Genomic DNA, 24,116 nt, shown 5'->3' on the forward strand with positions numbered 1-24,116 from the left:
CCTTTATGATAAGCAAAGTTTTATTAGCCCTGAAATGCGTTTAAATTTTCACGATAATTGACATACCACATGCTCTTTTTAAATAATTTAACATTCTTTGACTTTATTGCTGACTGAAATGAGAATGTGTTAGTGCATAGGCGACGATTTGATAGGCCATACAATCAGATATATTTAACCTGGATAAGTGGTAAATTAGTTGTATCTTTGCCTGAAGGAATTTAAATACTGCACAGTGGGCATGTTGTAGATAAAAGATCAAATATAGGGTTCCCAGCGAAGATTCAGCAGCCCAATTTTCTGTGACAGTCAAGCTCAAGAGAAAAGCCAGTGCTTAATTTGTTAAGCAGACTAAGTTATTCTTGAAAGACAGAAACTCCAGAAACATGAAGAAGGAAGGTTAGTAAAGCAGACCAAACTGTAATTTAAATATATAGCATCTATTTCGTTAATGAAATATAGATTTCCCTTCGGTATCTTGGAATTCTACCTTGAAAAAAAAGTTGTATTTTCAGAGGCATGTTTTTGAGTGAACGGCAGAGTGGTCGGATGGAATCTTGTTCGTCCATATTTCCATATTTCCTGCTAGCTGCAGTTGTTCTGGACCCTTCTCTTTTGTAGGCTGGCATGGTTAACTGACTACCGGGCTGGCTGGGGAGAACGTCCTCCCAGCACAGCCTGAGTGTCGGGGGATAGGCTGCTGCTTCCGGAGGATCGGACCGGGCTGTGCTTTGCCGTAACAATGGCAGATTGGATAATAACTCTCTAATCATAGGTCCTGTTTAATCAGTATGTGCTGAAATAAATGCTTGGCACGCACAGTCCCATTTAACCCCCAGAACAGCATTTGTGGGTGGCACTATTACCATTTTACAGATGGGAACCTAAAGCCCAGCCAGGTGGAGCAGCTTCTCCGGGGCCCGCCTGCTGGAAAGGGCTGGAGCTGAGGTTCACATCCAGGAGGTTCACATCCAGGTCTGCTGAATCGGAAACCACGCTGGAGCTGTCCCGACACGTGCACGTACGGTGTGGTTCCCTCTGCGTTCACACACAACCCTCCGTGTCAAGGACGTGCCACTGTTGGTCAGGTTGAGTCTGGTTTTCCTGCCTTGACTGGCTCATCTCCGAGGAGAAGTAGCCACCTTCACAACAGAGAAGGCCCGGCAAAGCCCCACGGGGGGTGGGGAGGAGGGTGAGGGAGAGGACCTCCTGGGTGATGCTGACTGGCTACCGCACGAATCACCGCGATGGAAGCTCTGTGCATTCGATGGGGGTTAATTCTCTGAGCTGCTGCCAGCACTGCTCTGGTTAGACAACCACCTGGAGTCGAATACTACAGGGGGTGGTACACATGACTCTAGAGTTCGGGGAAGGCAGAGCCAACTCTTGCAAAGGGCGTATCTGAAATATGCATGAATTCTGACTTGGTAAAATCAGAAAAACGTCATTACCCTCCCCTGAGCCTGGAACAGGGAATGATACTTCCTTCGGTGGCCATTATTTGAGGGGAGAGAGGTGTCTAAGTTCAAGGGGAAGGAAGATTCACCAGAACCATAGACAGACGGGCGGGCTTCCACACCCGGGTGACTCATCTGAATAGTTAGAACTCCCTGATAATTAGAGTGTCTGATCCATCATCCTTTAAGCCTGGTGCTGACTTTTTCTCACAGTGAAAATAGACGGCTCTTGACTTCTCTCCCTCCCCGCTTCGTCCCTCCCTCTCTCTCACGTGCTCACACACTATTCCACTAGAGATTTTCCAGTTTGTTCCATCTTGTATTAATCCACTTGGGGTTATAAAAGCAAAGAAACAATTTTCCAAATCAAAAGTAGTTTCATGGCAGCCAGTGGACCGCTCTTACAAAATAGTGCCTTTTTTCACATAGGAGGGCCGTCCAGGAGCCTGCATTCCTGGAAAATGTTTTACTGAAAGCCCTAGTCAATTTGCATCAAAAAAGCCATGTAAGGCAGAGCTCCTCTTGGTTGGAAAATACCTCTTGGGTAAATTTTCCAAGCAAATGAATTCTCTTAGCAAATAAAGCACTACTAAACATCTCTGAGGAAGATTCAAAAGCCATAGGGCATCTGGCCTCAGCACTTGTGTTTATCTGTATTCGATAAGAAGACACAGGAAGCAAGCACAGTCAGAAAGCAATGTGTTAACAAGGGCAAAAGATAAAAATGGGAACTGAATTACCTACAAGTCACTGCCTTCTTTTAAAAGGGGAACTGACCCAAGTCTTGCACCTTTCTTGACCCGAGAGAGAGCCTGGTGCTATGAAGTCTGCAGACACGCACTTTCCAAAGTGAGGGCAGCAGCTTTCTGCCCGGAGGAACTGGGTAAAGGGACCAAAGGGAATCGCTCAGGACAGAAATGGAGAGCAGGAATGACTGGTGTTTCCTAATCAGATAAAAGCAAGGCCCTGGAAGTCTGCGGGGGAGGGGTGCCCGCAGTGGCAGTGTGAGCGGAGAAGGGAACGTCCACATGGACTCTTCACATCCTGAAGGGTCTCAGCTCCAGCGGTGAGAAATTGCGAGTCCCTAACAGCCGGGACTTAGATTACAGGAGAGGCCAGCAGGCTGTGCACCCACCTCCCCCCATCCATCCGCCTCGTCTGTGCTTCATCACGTGCCAGGCAGGCTGGCTGGCCGGCCGGGCGGCAGCCCTGGCTGCTGATAAAGTGACATGGAAACCCTGTGCTTCCCTGCAGATGTACAGTAATGGGGCCAGACTTTTATTCTGGAATTCCAGTGAGGATGCTGGCAGGAAGGGAGTGCCTTGATAAGTTCCTGGGACAGAGATTTCGGCACTGGTGGTGCTGTCTCATCAGCTTCCCAGCCTGACCTGGGGGGCCACAAGCCTAGACTACAATGTCCCCTGGGCTCTAAGAGCCCTTAGCCGTGCGTGACGATCGGCCTCCGAGGCACTCCAGTATGATTCCCAGCACGCCTTCTGCAGTTAGCTGGCACTATGGCAAAGCTCGAGAATATCAGAGCAAGGGAGACGTGCAGAGGGATTGGCACTTGCTTTTCGGTGGCTGGAAACAGTGCGTCAGCAGCATCGGCCGCGCCTCCCAGCCCGCCAGACATGCTCTCGCCCCACCCTCTGCACTTGAGCTTGGGTTCGTGTCAGTGGCAGCTGCACAGAGCAGTTGCCGAGCTTATGTCTCCCCGCCCAGGCTTATCACACGCTCTGCCCCCTAGTCTAGAGGCTGTGAAGTCCCCCCCTGTCCTGCTGCACACTTCGCAGGTGCCTCCTCCTTCTTAGGAAGCAGTTGGCATTGGGACCCCAGGTCTGCACTCTCCTCTGGATTCTCCACATTCTGACCTCCACAGAGGGGGTGTGAGGCACTGTTGGTAACAATGAGCGGAGCAGAGCCATAATCTGCCAGAGAGGAATTTCTGTGCTAACTTAGAGACCAGGGAACAAGGTCCACCCAAGGGGACGGTATGTGAGCCCGTGCAGAGGTGGAGCGTTGCACATAGCAACTGTCCGATCAGTCAGCCGACGACTGCGTTCACCGCCGGCGCTAGTCTCCCCACTGTGACTTAGTCCAAGAGGTCTGTACATGCCTGTATCTGTGCATAAATATTTGCTTACACAGTTCCCCCAACTCAGCAGACATGGTAACTCCAAAAATGTATTTTTCTCCCCTTCACACGCTGGACCCGCCTTCTGCTCCTTGCCCCAGTGCTGACCCCACCAGGCTGCCTTCCTTGCCGCCTGTGGTCCCAGACACCCTAACTGCACTCGAAACTCCTTTGTTTCCTCCTGAATCTGAACACCGACTGTAACTGATACAGCTTACTTGATTATAAGAATACGGCCTATAATGCATACAACATACAAAATATGTTTGGTTTTTTTAAAAGATTTTATTTATTTGACAGAGAGAGACAGCCAGTGAGAGAGGGAACACAAGCAGCGGGAGTGGGAGAGGGAGAAGCAAGCTCCCCACTGAGCAGGGAGCCCGATGCAGGGTTCGATCCCAGGACTCCAGGATCATGCCCTGAGCCGAAGGCAGACGTGCCCCCATACAAAATATGTTAATTGATATTGATTCCATCAGCAGTAGACTATTGTTAAGTTTTTGGGGAGTCACAAGCTCTGTGCAGGTTTTCAACTGTGCGGGAGTCAGTGCCTCTGAAGCCCCATGATGTTCAAGGGCCAACCGTACATACACTCAGGCGTCTTGAAGACACCTCTTGATAATGAGGCCTGCTGGCGTGTTGCTAAGGAACGTGGGAAGGAAAAGCTACTGGTATTTAGGTGTAGTCCTGTGTGCGTGCAGTTACACAGGTGGACGAGGCTTTCAATTTCTCCTTTCACAAACCCACTGCTTTTCAGGGCCTTGGCGTGACCACCTATAAAGTAGAGTTGAACCAAAGTGTCTCTTACGCCGTCGTTAGCGCTACAGTTCAATGAAGCAACTTGCAAAGTGCTGGTGGGAGTTCATGAACTACTAAAGAGGGTCCTTGTCCAGAGCAGGGATGTAGGTGTCAGGAGGGAGAGAGGAGACTTATGGGAACAAGCTAGTCAGTCTTCAGGGTCAGAGTGCACAGGGCAGGTGAGTAAAATGGGGGATCTGGAAAGGATTGAGGAATTGAGAGAATCTCCAGACAGCTCATGATCTCTTTCACCCTTAAGAACTCAAGCTGTATGCTGCTTTCTTCCAAGTCACTGTCACGGCAGTGACAGTGCTGGTGACTTGCCCCTCAACTCTTGCTGGAGTCTATGAACAGTAAGAGAGGATTTTCTCCTCTCTTCTTTGAGTCTATCTAGGCAGGGCTGACCTTAAGTAAAACCACTTCAGTCAAGAGTTTGCCAACCTATAAACCCACAGAAGGATACACTGTTCGACGGAACGCTGTTGTAGGTGAAGCAGCTCAGTAGTGAGGCTTACGGATGCGCGTGTGTTTGTAGGTTCACAGATAAATGCCAAGTGTTTTTTCCTGAAACAACAGCAAAGAAATTTGGAAAGCTGTTTAAGTAAGTTTAGCAAAAAACAAAAACCATTACTGTATAAATGTAATAAGAGATCAAAGTTGAAAAGTCATGAAATCCAGAAAAGAACAGAGGAAAACCAATGGAAATGGCTAAAATCCCATATATAACCTCTGGGTAGATTCCTAGCTAACTGAAAATGCAGGGGAAGTTGCCTAAGCAAAATGTCATGAGCCAGTTTGAAAGAAGGGCAAGTTAGCCTAATTGTTCTTTATTGGGAATCTCCACTGGGCCAGCCCTGCCTTGTTGGCCAGCGGCTGCCAGCTCCATCTTTCCTACTCCTCCGAGACCTCTGGCTTCCTCTGCCTGGCAGCCCCAGGTGCCCAGGACCCAGCGGCGCCACTCTGCCTGGCAAGCACCGCTCTTTCATAGTCTCGAGGGGGCCCAGAAATCACTTCACCTGAGGGCTTAGAATGACTGAAAACAGTGATTCTGCAGCTGGCTTTTCTTAGGGATTTCATCAGAAATGGGTGCGGTTCTCTCTACTGGCAAGGGCCGGTCTTTGTTACACTGTATCATCCAAGAACAACTATTAACTGAGTCTGGGAAGGGTAAGTGGTCATTCCAGCCCAGCTGACGATTATGTAACAGGGCCTGGTCTGAGAATGTCGTTCAGAGCTCAAGAGCAGAACCCCCCCCAACACCTAAAGTTGGGAGCGCTGTGGGTGACCTTCATGTGGCTGCGCTGGTCAGAGAAATCTGTATCTCCAACGTAGAATCCCATAGAAAGGAAGGAGCTAACCAGACACGGAAGTCCAGCGCTGCACAGGGAGTCAGGATCTGGATTCCGGGGCCAACTCCAGACTAGCTTTGTGACCTTAGGCTGATGACATTGATTTATGATTCCTTTGCTTCTGGGACACTTTCTCACACTCATTTCACCCTTACAATAGCTCCGTGGGGGCAGCCCTGTGATCTCTTTCTCAAAAAACAGAAACAGAGACCCTGGTTGGTTAACTGACGCCTTCCCTGGCACACTGTCCTGTAGCATTGGGGCATGGTGACCTGAAGTCCTTAGCTCCTGATTCAGGCCATCCCTCTTCCTGATGACAAACTAATGTCACAGGGCTATTGTAGGAAAGGCACCTGTGAAATGTAAGGATGCTGTATGTGGCTTGAGTTCACTGTACTTTGGAACAGGGGGAAGTGGATCCTTGAATTTGGGATTGGCCAACAAATTCCAAGTGTGGGAGCCATTGTTTTTAATGAAGTTCATTTTTTATAGCAGTTTTAGGTTTACATGAAAACAGCAGAAAGCACGGAGTTCCCATATACTGGTCCCTCCCTACCTCACCCCCCCACATACACAGTTTCCCCTATCATTAACTTTTTTTTTTTATTACTGTTGTGTATTTGTTTCAACTTATGAACCAATATGACACATTACTATTAATTACAGATCAGAGTTTACATTAGGGTTCATTCCTGGTGTTGTACCTTATGTCGGTTTTAACAAACGTATAATGACATGTATCCACCATTACAGCAGCAAACAGAAGAGTTTAACTGCTCTAAAAATCCTCTGTGCTTCACCTGTTCATCCTTCCCTCTCCCCAACCCCTGATCACTTTGCCGTGTCCATAGCTGGAATCCATTTTTTAGTGTAGTTGTTTTTAATGTGTACTATTTGCTATAAATAGCAATTCTAGAATCACTGAGCATAGAGATCATTATCACCATTTTCACCCAAAGCAACAGATTCTGGGGTTTGTTTTTTTGCTGTGATCTTATAAAAAGTGAGCTCTAAAAATGAATTATTTTAGTCCTCTTCAGTAAAAGTAATCCTCCCTATCCAGCAAAGGGGCAGGTAATTTGAAGTTTATTAAGTGTCCTATATTCCTGCTTTTGGAAAGTTAAGGATGATCTTCAGTCCTCCCCTGCCCCCTTCCTTCTCTAGTCATTCCTGTCCCCTGCTTTCTGGGACAACCTGGTTTGTCCTCCTGCTTGGTAATATAAGGAGAAACACAGTTGCCGTCTGAGTTGAAGGGACAGTCTTGAGCTTTTTGATTCTCCTCAGAGGGGGCTATGAAGGGTAGAGAAGCCACGGGTCTCTTCCTCCGGGACCCATCTTCTCTCCCATGACCATTTCTTTTCCCCTCATGCCCCCACCGAGAAATCTAAATTCTCTAGTCTGGCTATAAAGGAACAAGGGATTTGGCAATAAATGTTCCCTTGTTTACATGGTAAACAAAATTCTACCTGAGTGGACTTTCTCTGAGGAAGGTGATTGATTACCTCAGTCATCTTTCTTAGAACAGCCTCTTCAGTTGAACCTGGGAAAAGAAAAAAAACCTCTTCTCAGAATGATTAGCATTTGCATCATACAATCCAACTTCCTCTCCTCCTCCTCTCTGTCTCTCTCTGTCTCTCTCTCTCTGTCTCTCTCTCTCTCTCTCTCTCACACACACACACACACACCCTCCTTCTTTCCAGTCAAGGACATTTCAAGAGGTCAGTACCGCCCCCGTGTCTCAAACTTCAATGTTTGCCTTTGCAGGGACTTTTCCAACTTTACCTAGAAAAGAACTAACCAGAACTTTAGCACTTGTGGTCAGCCTGCTTCCGGCTGTGGCTTCAGTCAGTTTGTCTGCTCTGACAGAGGAAGCGCTTGCTGTGACGGGAACTGCACTGGCTGGATTGCCGGAGGACCAGGGCAGACAGTGCCTAATGACATTGGTATGCGACATGCCAGCAGCAAGGAGAGCCAGGGAAGCACAGAGGGATGTCTCAGACCCAGAGTGACAGATGCTACTGACAGACGCTTGGTGAACCCACAGCCTCCCCAACACCATCTTCCTGAACACACACAGGCGGCGGGCGCGCACACAACACAGACACACACACACATACACAGGCTGAATTCACGTATAGACAGAATGCCATAGTTGAAGATGATTTTCTCAAAAAATGCAGAAGCCAAGACACTGAGACATGTTTTTGATCTCCAGTACACATAAAGCCAGGCTTCTGCAAACACTCCTAGACCTTCACATTCTGACTAGCTGGAGAGCCGTGGACAGCAGGCTTCACTGGAGTCCTGTCGTGCTCGAGCAAGCACAGCATTTCGTCTGCAAGTCCGAGTTAAGTACAAAGGAACTGGATTCGGGTGTTCTCTCTGCTTCTGTACTAGTGATTGGGAGAGTCTACACATTTTCCCTTCAAGATTTAGATTCTCGGGGGGGGGGTCCCATTGGTGAGCAACCTTGGTAATTTGAGATTTGACTTAACAGCTCAGGATGATTGTTTAATTAAAATACTGGCAACACCGAGGATCTCAGATTTGGGGGTTTACCTGCCTCCATGCAGAAAAGCTAACCATACATGCCCTCCGGAGCCCTTGCATTTCTGCAGTTGAGCTGGTTTCGTATGGTTTAGGATTTTAGTGGGATTCCCCCACTTTAGATCTCATTGTTAAATATTAGAGTCGGAGGAAAGCTTTGAGGGAGGACCTGTGTGGTGGTAACCGGCAAATATCTAGACCAGAAATCCTTTTCCAGCTCTGCACTGAAGGACCCTTCTGAGCTGGAGAACGAAGGTTTATCAGGGTACACGGCCGAAAGTGGCCTCAGGCAAATAGGACATTTCTTTTAAATTTTGCATTTTATTTTTAAAATTTGATTCAATTTCATGTTCTGTTGTAGGGCCTATTTTGAGTTTAATATAAAAATATTTTTAATGTACCATTGAATGAAATGGACAGTCTAAAAAAGATGCGTTATTTTCTGTCTGTGGTGTACGTACGCTCGGGCCAGGGCGCCCTGCCCCAGGATTGCAGGGAGCTCGTGCGCAGAAGCACAAGTAAAGCAAAAGCGAAGGGATCCGAGCGCATCTTCTCTGCCACTGAGATGAGCAGCACGGATGCCAGTAGCGGCCATCCTAATGCTGGTAGAGCCCATTCATTCACCCAGCAGGTACTCATTAGGCAGTCACCACTCAGGAGTCCCTCAGAAGTGAGGACCCGTGCCCCAACACCACAGTCTGTGCGCTTTACCTTGGAGGCAGGGACCTGGTCTTGCTTATTTTGAGACGCACAGTGCTCAGCCCTGGGCCTGGCACAGAAATTATAAGTGTTCAGTAAACAGTGAAGTCTGTGCGTTTTGCATTTGTTCAAAGACCTTTCTGAAATCCTTCCATAGGAGTCCAGGAATCAAATATGCCGCGAAAGAAGGTGAGACTCTGCCACCAAAAACTTCTCTTAATCTGTAGTCATTTGGTAACTTGCTGTTGGAATACGGAAAAGAAACTATTGCTTAAGCTTTAAGCTGTGTGCGGACTCTTGCATCAATTTTCTGTATTCTTTTGAAGACTTCATTAATGTGGAGTCTATTTGGAAATGTGTGTTTTCTATTTTATGCGGGGCTTGCTAAGCAAAGGAGCATTGCAAGATTTGAGAGCTAGATTTCAGATGCATTCTTTAACCGGATCAGGCAGTTTAATACTAAATTGCACATCAGCAGTGAGGTAGCTACAGGTGAGTTCTTGCCACCATACCCGCTACAGCGGCTTGCACATGTCCCTCTCCCTGCATCCCATCAGGCAGGCCCACAGGGACTCCAGGGCACCTCCTTCCTTCTCCTTCCCTCGGCCATCCCCTTGACCCTGGCCCTCTTCATTGTGTGCTGCAGTTTCTCCTGTTGCCTGCGCCTGTCTGTCCCACACTTTACTCTCTTCTACAGTATTCTATAGTCTGAGCTGCCCCTACCTGAAGGCCCTCCTCCCCCACTCCAGCCAAACTGGTTTCCTCCCTGTGCCGGCCCCACTTTGTTGAGAATGCCCTCCTGCTTGCCTTTAGTTTGGCAAGGCACCCACCCTCCTTGAGGACCACGCCTTTCCCGAGAGGGTTGCAGCCAGTTGTCATCACTGCTGGTCAGTTCTGACTTTGGCCCTGCTCTCTGCCACTCATTTGACAGAGCATAGCCTGCTTTATACTGTCCTCCTTTTTTAATGTGTATGTCCACTCTCATTAAATAACACGTGCTGTGACAGCAGGAACCCTATCTCATGCTTAAGTTTGAAAGCCATTTCCACTTGGAAGAGGTCCAGAGGCAGTAACCCTGGGGGGGGGGGTGCTCACAGCTGGTTCCTTAGCACCATCCACATAGGGAAGTGCCCTGAAGTAGATGTTGAATATATGTTATATTTTTAAAACATTTCTTTCCAGGGCCCTAAAATAACGCTTATACTTTTGATTTGAATCCAGAGAACTAGCAAATATTTCACCCCCAAATATAATCAATAATTGCAATTTACAATTCACCAGCACCAGGTATTTGTCAGGGTCCCCTGTGCAACACAGAAATTTGTTAGGTCCCTCCCTCCCCATGACAAGTGACTTTCCCTTTCAGGACTCAGTTTTCTGCACTATACAACTGTGACCATGATCTCTAAACTCCTTCTTGGCATGACGTTCTGTCACGTCCCCGTCGTTGGTGTGTCCGTCTGCTCCTCTGAGTCTGACAGTGTAAACAGGACATTGGATCTTTCCTCTTCAAGTTGTTCTCCTGGCTGGGGTCTGGGCAGAGCGGGGGTGGGGGGTGGCAGTCTGTAAAAATTGATAGCAGTCCCTGTGGATTATGTGGGGTCTCTGATTGCCGGGCCGGTCTTGTGCTCTGTGATCCTACCACATTCATGCTTGGCAAAGGCTCACAGTTTCAACAGCCCAGCCCACACCCTCTCTCCTCCGTCCACGCGCTGCTTCGCCCCAGGGTGAGTAAGTAAGCCCCAGCCACCCGTCCCCTGTGGGTGCCCTCTTCTGAACAGTTAGGTTCTTTCCTCCCTTAGAGTTGGACAGACACTGAACATGGGATGTTTCCTCGGTGGGAAGGTGTGACTATGTCTGAAGGACTGACATGGGAGCAGTGAATATAATCAGTGACAGGTTACCTTAGCTGCCTCTCAGTGGCAATGCCGAGCCTAAATGTTTTCAAATGTCTGCTTTCCTCCTCTGCTTTGCTATAGACACACAGTAGAAAACCGATTATAGACGTGGGGACACCTTAGATTTTTAGGCTGGTCATCTTTGAAATGGGATATCTTATTGAATGGTCTTTTTGCCCGTTGCGCTGTGGTGGGAAATTGATGCAAATGAATACAGGCTACCATGCAGTTACATGCAAAGTGCTGATCACAGGGTATTTGGTACAGGAAGGTAGAGATCATCATTTTCTCCTCCAGCAGTCATTCTGAACAACTGAGGTTCACCATTTAATCATTTGCTATGAGGGCCCATGCAGGAAATAGAGATGGTTTATCATTCCTCCCTTCCACAAATATTTATCAAGTGTCTACTGTGTTCTGATCACTATACTAAGATGGTTTCTGCACTCATGATGCTGCAGGGCTAGTGAGTTCCTACTTACAGACTCCCCAGACGTTCTAAACCAACACTCTAAAGTAGGTGTGATGCCATGTTGCCAGTGTGGTCTGCCTTCTTCGTAATATTTTCAACTAGTTCTCTTTTGGCTTCAATATTGCCAGACTGTCTTGGTGCTTTTTAACATTTAGACACGGCTTGTGGGATTTTGTATCTGATTCTAAGTAGGCTGATGCCTTCTATGGTATGACAGAGGTTGGCAAAACTCTAGCCTATGGGCCAAACCCAGCCTGCTGCCACCAGCATTTGTAAATAAAGTTTTATTGGAACACAGCTACGCTCATTCATTTATGTAGTGCCTGTGGCTGTTTTCAGGATACAATAGCAGAGTCATTGTGAGAGACCATATGGTCCATAAAGCCAAAGATATTTGCTATCAGAAAATATTTACTATACAGAAAAATTTTGCTGACCTCTGCTGTACACAAAGTAGCAATAATAGTGTGTGTGTGAGTGTGTGTAACGGCAGGGGGTGAGGGAATGGGCAAGATTAGTGTTAGAATGTCAATGACGGTTTATCTTGATGATATCAAAATGGTCCGGGTCAGAAATGACACCAGACAGATGTGGACTTGAGTCCTTTTTTCCCCCTTATCTGGTGCTGATTAGCTTTTACTATTCATTCCTGCCTCTCTGTACAGAACTTACCTATGATGCATACTTTTTAGGAGAAAAACATGTGGGCACAAGGAAGAGAGGTAGCAGGAGTCGTCTTGGCCCACTGGTTAAACAGTGGTGAGAAAAACTGTTTTCAGGTGTAAGCTGTAGATATCCAAAAAAAAGGATGGAGACTGAATGGCCTTTCTTATACCAACTGATGGCAGCTATCAACGATGTCAAGCTGGAAGGAAAAGGAAACAAGAGAGCAGTAATTTCCATAAGCTGACAATGAGGGAAACTGAACAAGAAGCCCATTCCCCGTTTTCAGCCCCTTGACGATCCCCTACCAAGTGAGAGCACACATACGCATATCCGGTAAATGCCAGAACACTTGGGATCTCAAAATTCATTTCACTTCCAGAGTGTTTGCAGATGATATTCCAAGTATAATGCTTTTAAAAATACACAGCACAGTATGAGGTATCTAGAGCAGTCGGACTCAGAGAGACAGCAAATAGAATGGCGGTTGGCAGGGGTGAGAGAGTTAGTGTTGAATGGGGATGCAGTTTCAGATGGGGAAGATGAACAAAGTTCCCAAGGTGTAGAGGGCGGCAATGGTTACACAACACTGTGACTGCACTTCATGCCACTGAACTGTACAGCTAGAAACGACTTCAATGGAAAATTTTATGTTCTATATATTTTACCACCCACCACTCATTAGCCATGTAATGCAGTGTCTGCATTCCTATTTACAGATTGGGGAAGTTGTTCAGAAACCTACCTTTCCCCCTGTATTTAGTTCTTTTTTTGTTTTTGTTTTTTTTAAGATTTTCTGTATTTATTTTTGAGAAAGAGAGTGTTCCTGAGCTGGGGATGGGGGGAAGGGGGAGAGAATCTCAAGCAGACTCTGTGCTGAGCTCAGAGCCCAACACGGGGCTCGATCTTATGACCCCAAGATCATGACCTGAGTGAATGAAAAAACCAAGAACTAGAATCTTAACCGACTGAGCAACCCAAGTGCCCCCCCCCACTGTATTTGGGTCGAAAGTGACTTCTAAGAATTGAAAGAGTTCAATGATACTCAGTTATGGGGCACTTGGGTGGCTCAGCTGGTTAAGTGTCTGCCTTCGGCTCAAGTCATGATCCTAGAGTCCTGGATTGAGTCCTGCATCCGGCTCCCTGCTCAGCAGGGAGTCTGCTTCTCCCTCTGCCTGCCACTCCCCCTGCTTGTGCTCTCTCTGACAAATAAAATCTTTTTAAAAATGATACTCAATTTAAAAAGATATTTACTGAATGGTTTTTTAAAAGGCGCAGCACATTAACTCTGTAACAACAGAGATAGCCTTATGAAAGATGCTACAACGAAAAGATAGCATGGTGGGATTGTTTTTCTTGTCTCTATTCCTAGAAATGACTTTTTCTTTTTCTTTTTTTTTTTTAATGTGGATTCTAGGAAAGAAACCTTGACTGGTTCCCCAGGATGAGAGCCATGTCCTTGGTCAGCAGTGACTCTGAAGGAGAGCAGAATGAGCTGAGGAACCTGCAGGAGAAGCTGGAGTCCACCATGAAGCTGGTCACTAACCTTTCCGGCCAGCTGTCAGAATTAAAGGATCAGGTAAAGAAATGACACCCCATCTGCCCCCTACACACACACACACACACACAGCACCAGACACACCACCAGACACACCAGACTTGCTGAGGTGAAGTCAGTAGTGCTCAAGTTAAAATGCTGACGTTTCCATCACGTAGATGTAGGAAAGGAACCCGGGGCACAGAGAATAAACCCGTTTCCCGTCCATCCCCCTTTACTGCCCTTTGACAGGATAAGCCCATAACACTACTTTCAGTGCTGCTAGTACAAGGTTTTAATGTGAAAAACAAAACCAGAAAATGGGAGAATGCAAATGACTTCAGTGAAGCGCTGTACAGAAAACACGACCTGTAAAGCCATAGTCTTTTTACTTTACTTACTGACAGATTCAAAGCTGTTTCTGGTTTTGCTTTCTCGCCCTCCAGTCTATCAGCTCTTCAAGATATTTAAATTCGGCATCCCGGGATAAACCATACTTGTGGGAAAGCTCCTTTGGTTCATTCACTGGCCAGATCCTTACTGAGTGGCCATCATAGTCCAGGCATCATGCCAGGTGCGGGGGATGAGCCCCCAAACAATCCAGCCCTATCCCTGCTCCCGCAGAGCACAGCAGTCTCCACAAATACGGCTCCCTCCTGCTCCCTAGCCCTCAGGTACACACCGGCCCCTCCAAGGAAGTTAAGGAGGTGCGGAGGTTTGTACCAAACCCTATGTACTTTTTTCCTCCTTTTGACCCCCTTAAAATGAACAGTCCCCGGGTGGTTATGTAGTGACCGGATGCTGCTGTGTGTCCGGGTGGCGAGCGGCTGCTGTGCCAACGCTGACGGGATAACCCGGCACAGAAGTGGGAACAGCTCAGCATCCTGGATGGGTTTTTGAAAGTTTTTTTAATCAACTCCATAGACAAGATTACAGATTTTGCACGGCAAAAGTTATCAGGCAAGGGTGCCCTGGAGGTAAGTGGTGAGGTACACCCACGGGTGATATTTTACTGGTAGGTACGTAACTAGTGAACACCCCATCTAGAATAAACTCTCGTTGGTGCCAGTCTACAGAGCGATTTTAACAATCCTACTTTGAATTACATTTCTTTTCCAACTAAATTAATCCAAACAATGCCCCCAGATATACCATTTGGCCTCCAAGTTTTTCTTTGACTTGTATTAAGATGCAAATTAAAAAGACTAGTGACAACAGAAAGGCTTATTTATGAAGGCTGTCTCTAGCGCTGATGGCCACCTAAAGTGAATAACCTAAATGAGTAAAACTAAGGAGGATCTAACTAGATTGCTTTGCTTATTATTTTATTAACTTTGAACCCCTTCTGTGACACACTTGACAAATGTTCCAGAGAACTAAACGGCCCGCGGAGCACCGCGGCCAATGCAGAGCCGGGGGGAACTTCTTACCACATCCAGCAATGCCTTAGTTACCATCTCCCTTTTGAGAGGGCTGTGGCTCCAAGAATCTTAGTTAAATCAGAGGTTTTAAAAAGCCTTCCAGAATCTGGTCTAAGACACACTTCAATAAAGGAACTCTTGAGCTCTCGTTAAAATGGTCACAGGAGTGAGGTGAACTGAGGAATTCGCAGAAGGCATCCGAGGTGAAGGAGGGCACCCAAGACCGCAGCGGTCCTCCCTCCCTCCCCCCTCATTGTATGGATGAGGGGACCCAGGTGCACAGCAGGCTCCTAGGAAGGTTCTCCAGCACTCTAGGACAACTCCTGAGCCTCCTGTGTGGGTTTGATTTTTGTATGTCGTATGTGTTTTTGTTTCCATTTGTTTTGTCACTGTACCTTGTCTGCCTTTCAGGTTGGCTGTCTAAATTCTCATTTTTCTTTTTTTAAAGAGCCTTAAAGTTTCCGAAGTTGCCTCCCACATTTGAGCGCTGTGGAGGACACCTTCACGGCCATTTTACACAGCTGTGCATAGTAGAAACTTGGCATTTTAAAAATCCAAGGTAGAATTGTTTCCCTTAAGCCTAAATTTCGGCTCAAACAAATACGTAAAACTTCATTACACAGGGACTAGGGTTCATTCAGTGTCATTAAAGCCAGAAAGGTTTAAACTGCTTGGTTTCAGCCCTTTTTATGTCTTAATGTTGGCAGTTGGACCGAAAGCCCTTCCCCTGTGAATGAATATGAACCATTTTTTCTTGGAAGACACTATAAGCTAAAAAGAAGTATGAGGAAACCAGTAAGATATTCTTAAGTGCCTTTACCAGATTGACCTGCTTAGGTTTTAAGGTGCCCAGGAAAAATTCAGCACAGCTGCTTTTATTGGGGAAATGCATTTCTTTCAAAAGGAATTAGTCAGCATTTTCTTTTGATTATGTAACTTTTAACAAACCTTTAAGGCCATTTGTTTAAGAATCAACTTACTGAAAAATTTTGCATTTTATTAAATTTGGTGTAATAGCAATCATAAAAATTGCTTAAATTGTTCTGCATAAAAAATCATGCAGATATGTTAGAGAGTTGCTGGTTCTTAAATGGCAATTGTAAGAATTCCTGCCCTCTGAAGAAAAAAAATTTTTGAATTAAAAAATAAAAGCCTACAAATGATTAATGAGCAAGAAATTCTGATTGATAGATATTTTTTAAAACTGCTATGAAAGAATACCATTCACTGGTAAAAGTGCTGAGAAACAAAAATTGCTTCATCACTGAGCTATGTTTTTCGATCTTCTGGTCCAAAAAGCAGCATAATGGAGCAATGATAGTTTGTGAATGTCTTTGGTTTTAATCTGTACTGTTATTGACCTCTTCGGTGGTGGTTTTCTTAAAATACCAATTTGAGGAGAAAAAGTTCTTGTCAAGGATAGAAGTTAAAAACCTGGTTGGTAGTGTCACTTTTCCTACTATTGCCAAGAACAGTTGATTGGAATTGCTATTCTAAGTGTTAATGATGCATCTCATCTTGAAGTTTCCCCCCCAAGAGATTCTGAATACTGAATGTGATTCTCTTACATTCTTATTCCAAGGAGGAGAACTGATGTAAGAACCTACATTTTTTTTTTTTGCATGTTTTCTTCATAATGCAAAAGAGCAAATATCGAAGAGGCTTCACTTTATTGAAAATGTGACTGGCTTCCTACAGGACAGTAACCCTTACGTGTTGTTAGGAATATGAAAAGCGCTTGAAAATTCAGATCACATTAGCATGTCCCAGTGTTTGGCACTTCTCATGCAAGATGGTTATCTCGTGAACATTAACTGCTTACGGAAGGGAGGAATAACAAAAGATTAGAATAATTGCCTACTGTTGGAAAATGCAATATTAAACCTTACTGAGTGCCTCTGTTCCTTACTCTGTTCTGGAACCACAAAGGGGAACTAAGGTAACAACTGCCCTCTAGGGTCCCATAATCTAGCAAGAAAGACAGGAATATAGACCTCTGACGGTATGATACAGTGTGAAAAGTTGTAAAACCCACTCGAGACAAGAAGACAGCTTGATGGTAGCACAGAGGAGGCATTTAGTCCTGTGTGTGGCCTGGAGTGAGGCAGGACTAGAGCCTGCACAAGTAGGTGACTTCTGAGCTGGCAGAGGAATGCAGCAGGGGGCATCCCAGGAAAGGAATCAGCATGAGCAAAGGCATGAAAACGCATGGCATGCTTCAGGAATGGCACTATGTTCTGGTTAATTCAGTTCGTTCTTTGAACCACCACCCGTGAAATAGCTTTGCAAGGTGCAGCCCTAGGTACTGGGGTTACAAAGATGAATAGAAACTGCTCTCTCTCTACGCCTAACAGTCTAGAGTGGGAAACAAATCCGTAAACCGCTGCGAATTCAACCCCGTAAGTATGTAATGGAGGTATGAACAGACTGGGAAAGGAGGAACACAGGTCAGTAACCTGGTCCCTGGGAGAGAAGTAGACTTACGCCACAGCAGCCTCAGAGGTGGTATGAAGAGCTTGATCTCAAAGTCTGAGGAAAAGCCCACCAGGTGAAACAGGAACAGAATAGGAGGGATCAACTCATAGTATTTTGGGCTCATTGTTAGAAACATGGCTGATTTTAGAGTGTCCCGGCTGTTTAGAATCTGAGTAACCAAGACCTTGCTGTGACAGGAAAGCAGTTTTTCGGACTCCTGATCCGTTAGAAACCAGCTCGTGGCATCCATGTGTGTCCTTCCTTTGCCAGCCTTCTGTCATTGAGGCCAGTACTGGGAGATGAAATGTGCTCACTTGCTCTCTACCCTTAGTGTTTTCATGAAAGATCTTTCCAACGTTTGGCTGCATCTGATTTGTAAAGCTACAGTATTCTTTGCTTCTTGTTTAGACTGAGTCAAAAGAAGGAATGCTAACATTCAAGCTAGTTTTTATAGTCATAGAGATACAAAGAAGAGTACTGCTTCAGATGTTTTCCTTTAGCTAAATGGGAATTTTAAGGATCTTAAATGACTACAAATAAAACATTTCACACGATTCAAAATAGATTTTCAGTATTCATATTTTGAATACAGTTACCTTAGATCAGAATCTGATGAATCTTTTTGAGTCCGTTTTGTTTCAAATGTCCAGAGAAAATACTATGTGAGAATACGAAAATTCACTTTGGTCATTATTTCTGTTTGCTTTGTAAAGGTAACAACAGGTAATACGCTTTACATAAGAATTTATACACACACACTTATTTTATACACAGTTTGTGTGAATTGTATAGATAGATAAGGTAAAATTGAGCCCATAAAGCCAGAAGTCATGTGAGACTGCACGAGGTGGGCCAGGGAAACCTAACTGCCCAGCAGTGTTCACCTTGGTTTTTTACAGGCCAGATTTATTTTTATTCCCTCATAATCATAATTGGATGATAACCACTGTCAAAAGGACTAAATCCTTTAGCAGTTGCCCTACTCCTTCTCACTTATTAGTCACTTAATGACAGCTATTCTAAAAGGCCAGGGTTGATGAAAACAGAATTCAGACAGATTCGCATGCCTCCATATGCTCAGCTGTAGAGAATCTTCTCTAAGATCTTAACCTTATTTGAGAGATGATATATGTACCTGAAATACTCTGTGTTCAAGAATACGAAAATACACCTGAAGTGATCTTTGACCCATTTCAGAAAGAATCCATGAAAAGTTCTAGAGCAGCAGTGTGGTCCCAGACCAGCAACATAAACCTCACTTGTTACTTATTAGAAATGTAAATTCATGGGCCCTACCCCAGGCCTACTGAATCAGAAACTCTGTTTGTGGGCCCTTTGATCTGTTTTAATAAACCTTCTGTGTGATTCTGGCTTATGCCAAAGTTGAAGAACCACTATTCTAGGGAAATAGAAAACAAATTTAGATAGGTATGTACTGGGTACTTGAAATTACCAGGAATAGGACTGCCTGAGCAAAGAATTAGGCCACTAACCTCCATCAGTAGGGAGTTTTAAGATTCAGGAAGGAGGGCGGGTGATGTGATCATTATCTTAGAAAGGCAAACCTAGAAAGTTAGAATAGGAGCAGCAATGAGGTGTCAGGTGATGGCTGCAGAAGGGGGAAGGGAGGTGTGCCATCAGCTGAAGACTTGTTTGTTATAGGAAAAACAGTATAGAAGCTTCTCTATTTAAGAGAATGACTGAATAGCCAACAGATTGAAAGTTAAAAGCTGACTGAACCAACAGGCATGAACATATGCAAACATAAAAGGTGATCTCAAATGCAAGTAGTTATTTATAGAAAAATTACAGAAAAGGGTTTAATAGCCAACTTTGACAGCTGAAAGACCTCAATGACTGTAAATGAAAGTATTTAAATAAAATAGCCTTCAGTAGGGGTTGAGCCCCCAGGATTCCTAAAGCTATTAGAATGCTTGAGATTGTTAAACTTCATGAAGTTGTATTGGATTCCCTCTCAGGGTTAACTGCCAAGGAAAGAGTGAGTGAGTGAGTGTGTGTGTGTGTGTGTGTGTGTGTGTCCATGTGTCCATCCATGTGTCCGTCAGTTGGGGAAGGGAGGAGGATCTAAGTATCTGAAGTATCAGGCAGTAAGATTAATGAATTACAGATTACATTGTAATCTAATTGTGAATTTATCCCACATGTCAAATTAGGTTCTCTTTTCTCAGCTGAATCTGTGAAGTATAGTGTGTAACACTTACTTAAAAGATTTGTCATTCATCTAAGGGAACTTCAGAGGCTAGCTGGAATATCCTAATTCAATTCTTTATAAAAAGCTACCTTTTGGAAATATTCACTCCTTGTAAATACTCTTCTAAATGATAAGGCATTTCACAGGAGCCTAAAAATAGTATTTTGATTTAAAAGAAAACTGCCATGTTTTGAATAAGTAACCACTTTAAAATTGAACCTAGGTAAGCTATTCTTGTTTTATGTTCTCTCAGGATATTTTATACCAAAAATTAGTCCAAGGGAAAACTGAGATTTAAGCATCTACTATGTGACACTCTCCCAAGAATTTTACATGTATCTGTTCAATTCTCCACCTATGAAATAGGAATTATCATCATAATTGGGTGAGTGAAGAAACAGACTTTGAGAAGCTAAATAACAGAGACCCGTTAGAAATGGGTCTGATTCCAAAGCCCACGTTCTTTTTACCAGGTTACCCTAATTCCTCTCTGATTTTAGGAAAAGAAAAATCTACATGCAGGACCTAACGCCATTTGTAGACAATCTTATCTAATATATATTTCATTATAGCCTTTTTGTCTTAATTGGCTTAAATGCCCAGCATCAAATCCAGAGCCAGGACCAACTGGTTAAGAAAAATGTTAATGCAGAGAACTAAATGTGCCCTAAAATGCCTAGAACAGAGCTAGCTACCCAACAATATGAGAAGTGATTTAGTTCAGCAGCCAAATGAATAGTAACAACCTCTTGTGTGGGGTTTTGAAAGCACTTTTTCATTTGACCAGTCTTAGGAAATGGTCTTTCCTGACCTTAATCAGTCCTGTGTCTGTGGGTGGCAAAGAGTACACCCCACTGAGTGCCTAGAGCATTGTTTATGACATCGAGTCACTCTGGATCTCAGTGACAGGCGAGGACAGTCCTCATCTTCCTTGAGGTGCTACATCATTTTTTGCCTCTCAAACCAGAATTACTCTGAAATCATTAATGGAACCAGGACCCCTTGAAGACCATGGACATAGTCCCTCTCAAACCTAGGATTCTAAACACACTGCTTCTCTTAATAGTTTGCTATGCTGTTAGCACCACACAAAGCCACCATTTTCCAAGAATCCTGTGCTTTTACCGTTGGTTTTTTTTTTCTTTATGAAACAAATAGTAAGCAATACTTCTTCTGAATGCCACATTGCATGACTAGGTCACAGAATTCCCCATTCTGCCTAGGAAGATGTCCCTTTTGAAGTTCTGTGTGTTTGATTTAGTGACGGTACACTATTTGTAGAAAGTGGGTTTCAGTATAAACCATAACCACAGAGGTAAATCTATGGTTCAGTATATGATCTGACGTACAGGAAGTGTCTGGGTCTAATGATGAAACTTTTTAACTTTCCAGATGACAGAACAAAGGAAGCAGAAACAAAGAATTGGTCTTCTAGGACATCCTCCTCATATGAATGTCAACCCACAGCAACCAGCATAAGCAAATGACATAAAGGAATCTCCTGTACCTTTTTTAATTATTATTAGTGTGGGTATGGCTACTTAGTTCTGATTCACCCACAAAGATGACATTAATGCTTAGTATATTTGTAAATAATCAGTTTTATACTGTATGTATATGATTGCTACTCTAAAGGTTTGGATATATGTATTGTAATTAGAATTGTTGGCATGATGAAATTTCATTTGTGCCAAAAATATTAAAATTGCCTTTTTTGGAAGGACTAAAGAAAGCACCTGATTTGCACTTGAACCAGATTATAGATTTAAAAGTATATGACCTGTATTTTGTATTTAAAACTAGAATAGCCAGTATTTATGTTTTTTATAAAACTGTGCAATACGAATTATGCAATCACAATGAATTTGTAACTCCTGAGTGTCCTAAAGGGAGTGCACATCTTTGAAGCTGGTGTGTTAATACTATGTAATAAATGGTTAAATATCAAATGATGCTGCTGCCAAAATCATATGAATAGTGAGTTTCCAGCCCCTGGGCATTTTGTACCATATACTTATATGTGGTGATACTGTTTCTCGTTGCTAGTGGCATTAGTGCCTCTGTCTAGTAGTGACAGTGCTCCAAGTCAGCATTCATTTTAAGAAAAGCAACTTTAGTTTTAAAGATAATTTTAAGCTTCTGAACTGATCATTTAAACTTTAAGAGAGCTAAATTAGAAGCTCAGACTTTAGCTTGTGAAGTTAATGAATTTTTGAAAGGGAACTTTTTATGCAACATTTGGAATAAATGCATACTGCTGGCCAATCAATGTCATCTCCAAGGTGAATTTTGGTGTCACGTGATAGAGAAATGAATAATTGATGGTGTCTAGATTATCTAGTCCAAACAGTAGAGTTGATTTTTTTCCTTCATCTGAACCAACATGCTACAGTAGCTAAGAAGTATTTAAACTATATACATCCATATAAAGATGAAATATGATCTATCCCATTAGAACTCATAGTTGAACACTGACATGTTATTCTTGTGAAAGAGCCACGTTTTGGTTTTATTTCCTTGTCACATGATTTCTTTCCCTGATGGATGAAAAGTATGAAAGGAAACTTCTTTTATATCTGTTGCCTAGTTTTGTACATGGATCTCATTTTACAAGAGACTCTCTCTGCAAAAAAAAAAAAAAAGTTTAAATGTACTGAAAGCAGAGTTCTGAACTGAGTAAAGTTTGTAAATGCATATATGAAAATAAATATTTAATGATGCAGAATAACATTCGGTGGTGGACTGGCGACCTTCGTGTTGGCATTTCTTTGTGTCTTAACAGCTATTCCAATCACTTATTTTCTTTGGGACCCATTTAAAGTGCAACTGATTTGGTTACCAGATTAATTCAGAAAATGCTTACCTGATTAGGGAGAACTCTGAGGAGATCGACTTGAACAAATATCAGGGAGTGTTTAATACGACGTTCATTCATTCTTCTAGATGAGTGGCTGCCAAGCAGACTGTCCTCAGCAGTGAGCGCCCGGACATGCCGAGGGAAAGTCAGGCATGGGTTCTGCTGAGGCTCCAGCCTCCGGGGCTCTCCTGGGACTGGGGGCTCTGACTTGCTGTCTGCAACAGAACAGTTGCCGTTTCTTTTCCTTCATGTCCAGGGCGTGGAGGCCTTCAACAAGACAGTCAGAAATGCTTCACAGCACTAAGCTGACTTGTCTACCCAAAGGTAGTAAAACGTGTTCCCTCCTCAAAGCAATGCCCGCCTGCTTGCTCTTTTAACACTGATTCTCTCTATGCTTTGGTAAATACGAATAATTACCACCCAATGTTGGGAACTAGGTCAGGATTGAATTCCAGTTAAATGACTAGTTTCATAACCACTGCTCCTACGTTATAAATTTGATAACTTAAAAGAAACAAATGAATAATTTTCCAGTCAATGCAGTGTATCTCCACCAAATTTTTCCGTAACAAGGCAGGCCCAAGATCAACATGCACTTGAACCTGTAAACCAAAGCGCCGTCTCTGCTGAAGCCCACCACCTGCGCTCCTCTTCGGGTTTCTCTTTCGTCTCTCAGGCTGCTCAGGACGGCGTGGCAGTGTGTGTGCTTTGTCTCTCCGGTCCCATCCAGTTCACTGGAAGGTTCTGCAATGACATGTCCAGGTTGCAGCATTTACAGGTTTCTCATGTTTCATCTGAATCCTGTCACTTAAGATATAAATCTTCATTCAATTTGCCAGCGTCAGCAAAAAATACGTGGAATTGGAATGCCCCTCCACCATGTGTGCGGCGGAGCCTACCCTTGGAGTTTGGGCGTTAACACAAAGCTAGTATAATTGAAACATAAAATCTGAAGTTAAAACTTCTATAGCCTTTGATGTGTAATTGTGATTTCACCCTTCTACAGACGTTGCTTTTTCAAACACTTTTATTTCAAGGAGGGAGGTCCACCTCCCCTTCAAAGTTGCCTGGTATTATCAGGCTGAGTAACAAATGTGGTAATAGAGTGCTAATATGCAAGAAAGTCTTTGGCTGTATTTAATTTTAAAAGTTTGCTGGAGGGGCGCCTGGGTGGCACAGCGGTTAAGCGTCTGCCTTTGGCTCAGGGCGTGATCCCGGCATTATGGGATCGAGCCCCACATCAGGCTCCTCCGCTAGGAGCCTGCTTCTTCCTCTCCCACTCCCCCTGCTTGTGTTCCCTCTCTCGCTGGCTGTCTCTATCTCTGTCAAATAATAAAATCTTTAAAAAAAAATAAAATAAAATAAAAAAATAAAAGTTTGCTGTAGCACCAAACCAAATTTCAAGATTTTACCAATTTCCTTAAGCCATTTGTTAAGTCAAAGGATCTGGGAAATTCCATTCCACTTTTATAACATTTATAGTATCTTGCCCATTGCTACTTCTATGTATAAAACTGTACTGATAAGCCTTCTTTTCCCCTACAAATAAAGCTTCTACTCTTTGCTGGGTCCTAAAGCTTTAAATGATATTCCATCC

The 24,116-nt window shown here is 44.1% G+C and overlaps 1 protein-coding gene and 1 long non-coding RNA gene across 13 annotated transcripts in view; one reads left to right on the plus strand and one right to left on the minus strand.

Annotated features, from left to right (window-relative positions):
* The window catches only part of ITPR1 (inositol 1,4,5-trisphosphate receptor type 1), a 328,561-nt gene extending 306,169 nt beyond the window's left edge, over positions 1 to 22,392 (plus strand). The window contains exons 61-62 of the mRNA XM_019800455.2: positions 13,435 to 13,596; positions 21,055 to 22,392. Of these exons, the coding sequence (XP_019656014.1) occupies positions 13,435 to 13,596; positions 21,055 to 21,141 (249 nt within the window). The 3' untranslated portion in view covers positions 21,142 to 22,392. The remainder of the gene's footprint in view (positions 1 to 13,434; positions 13,597 to 21,054) is intronic.
* LOC105237961 overlaps positions 3,940 to 24,116 on the minus strand; it is a 67,393-nt gene continuing 47,216 nt past the window's right edge. For 7 of the 12 annotated variants that reach the window (XR_004624752.1, XR_004624753.1, XR_004624749.1 and 4 more), the window contains 4 exons: positions 22,526 to 23,263; positions 12,027 to 12,219; positions 7,241 to 7,278; positions 3,940 to 4,953 (listed from right to left, as the gene is read on the minus strand). This is a non-coding gene — a long non-coding RNA (uncharacterized LOC105237961). Of the gene's footprint in view, positions 4,954 to 7,204; positions 7,279 to 8,996; positions 9,227 to 12,026; positions 12,220 to 22,525; positions 23,264 to 24,116 lie in introns of all 12 variants that reach the window. The other 5 variants (XR_004624754.1, XR_004624755.1, XR_004624751.1 and 2 more) reach the window with 5 other exon arrangements.

Source organism: Ailuropoda melanoleuca, chromosome 4 (assembly GCF_002007445.2).
Source record: "Ailuropoda melanoleuca isolate Jingjing chromosome 4, ASM200744v2, whole genome shotgun sequence".
Taxonomy (NCBI): Eukaryota; Metazoa; Chordata; class Mammalia; order Carnivora; family Ursidae; genus Ailuropoda; species Ailuropoda melanoleuca.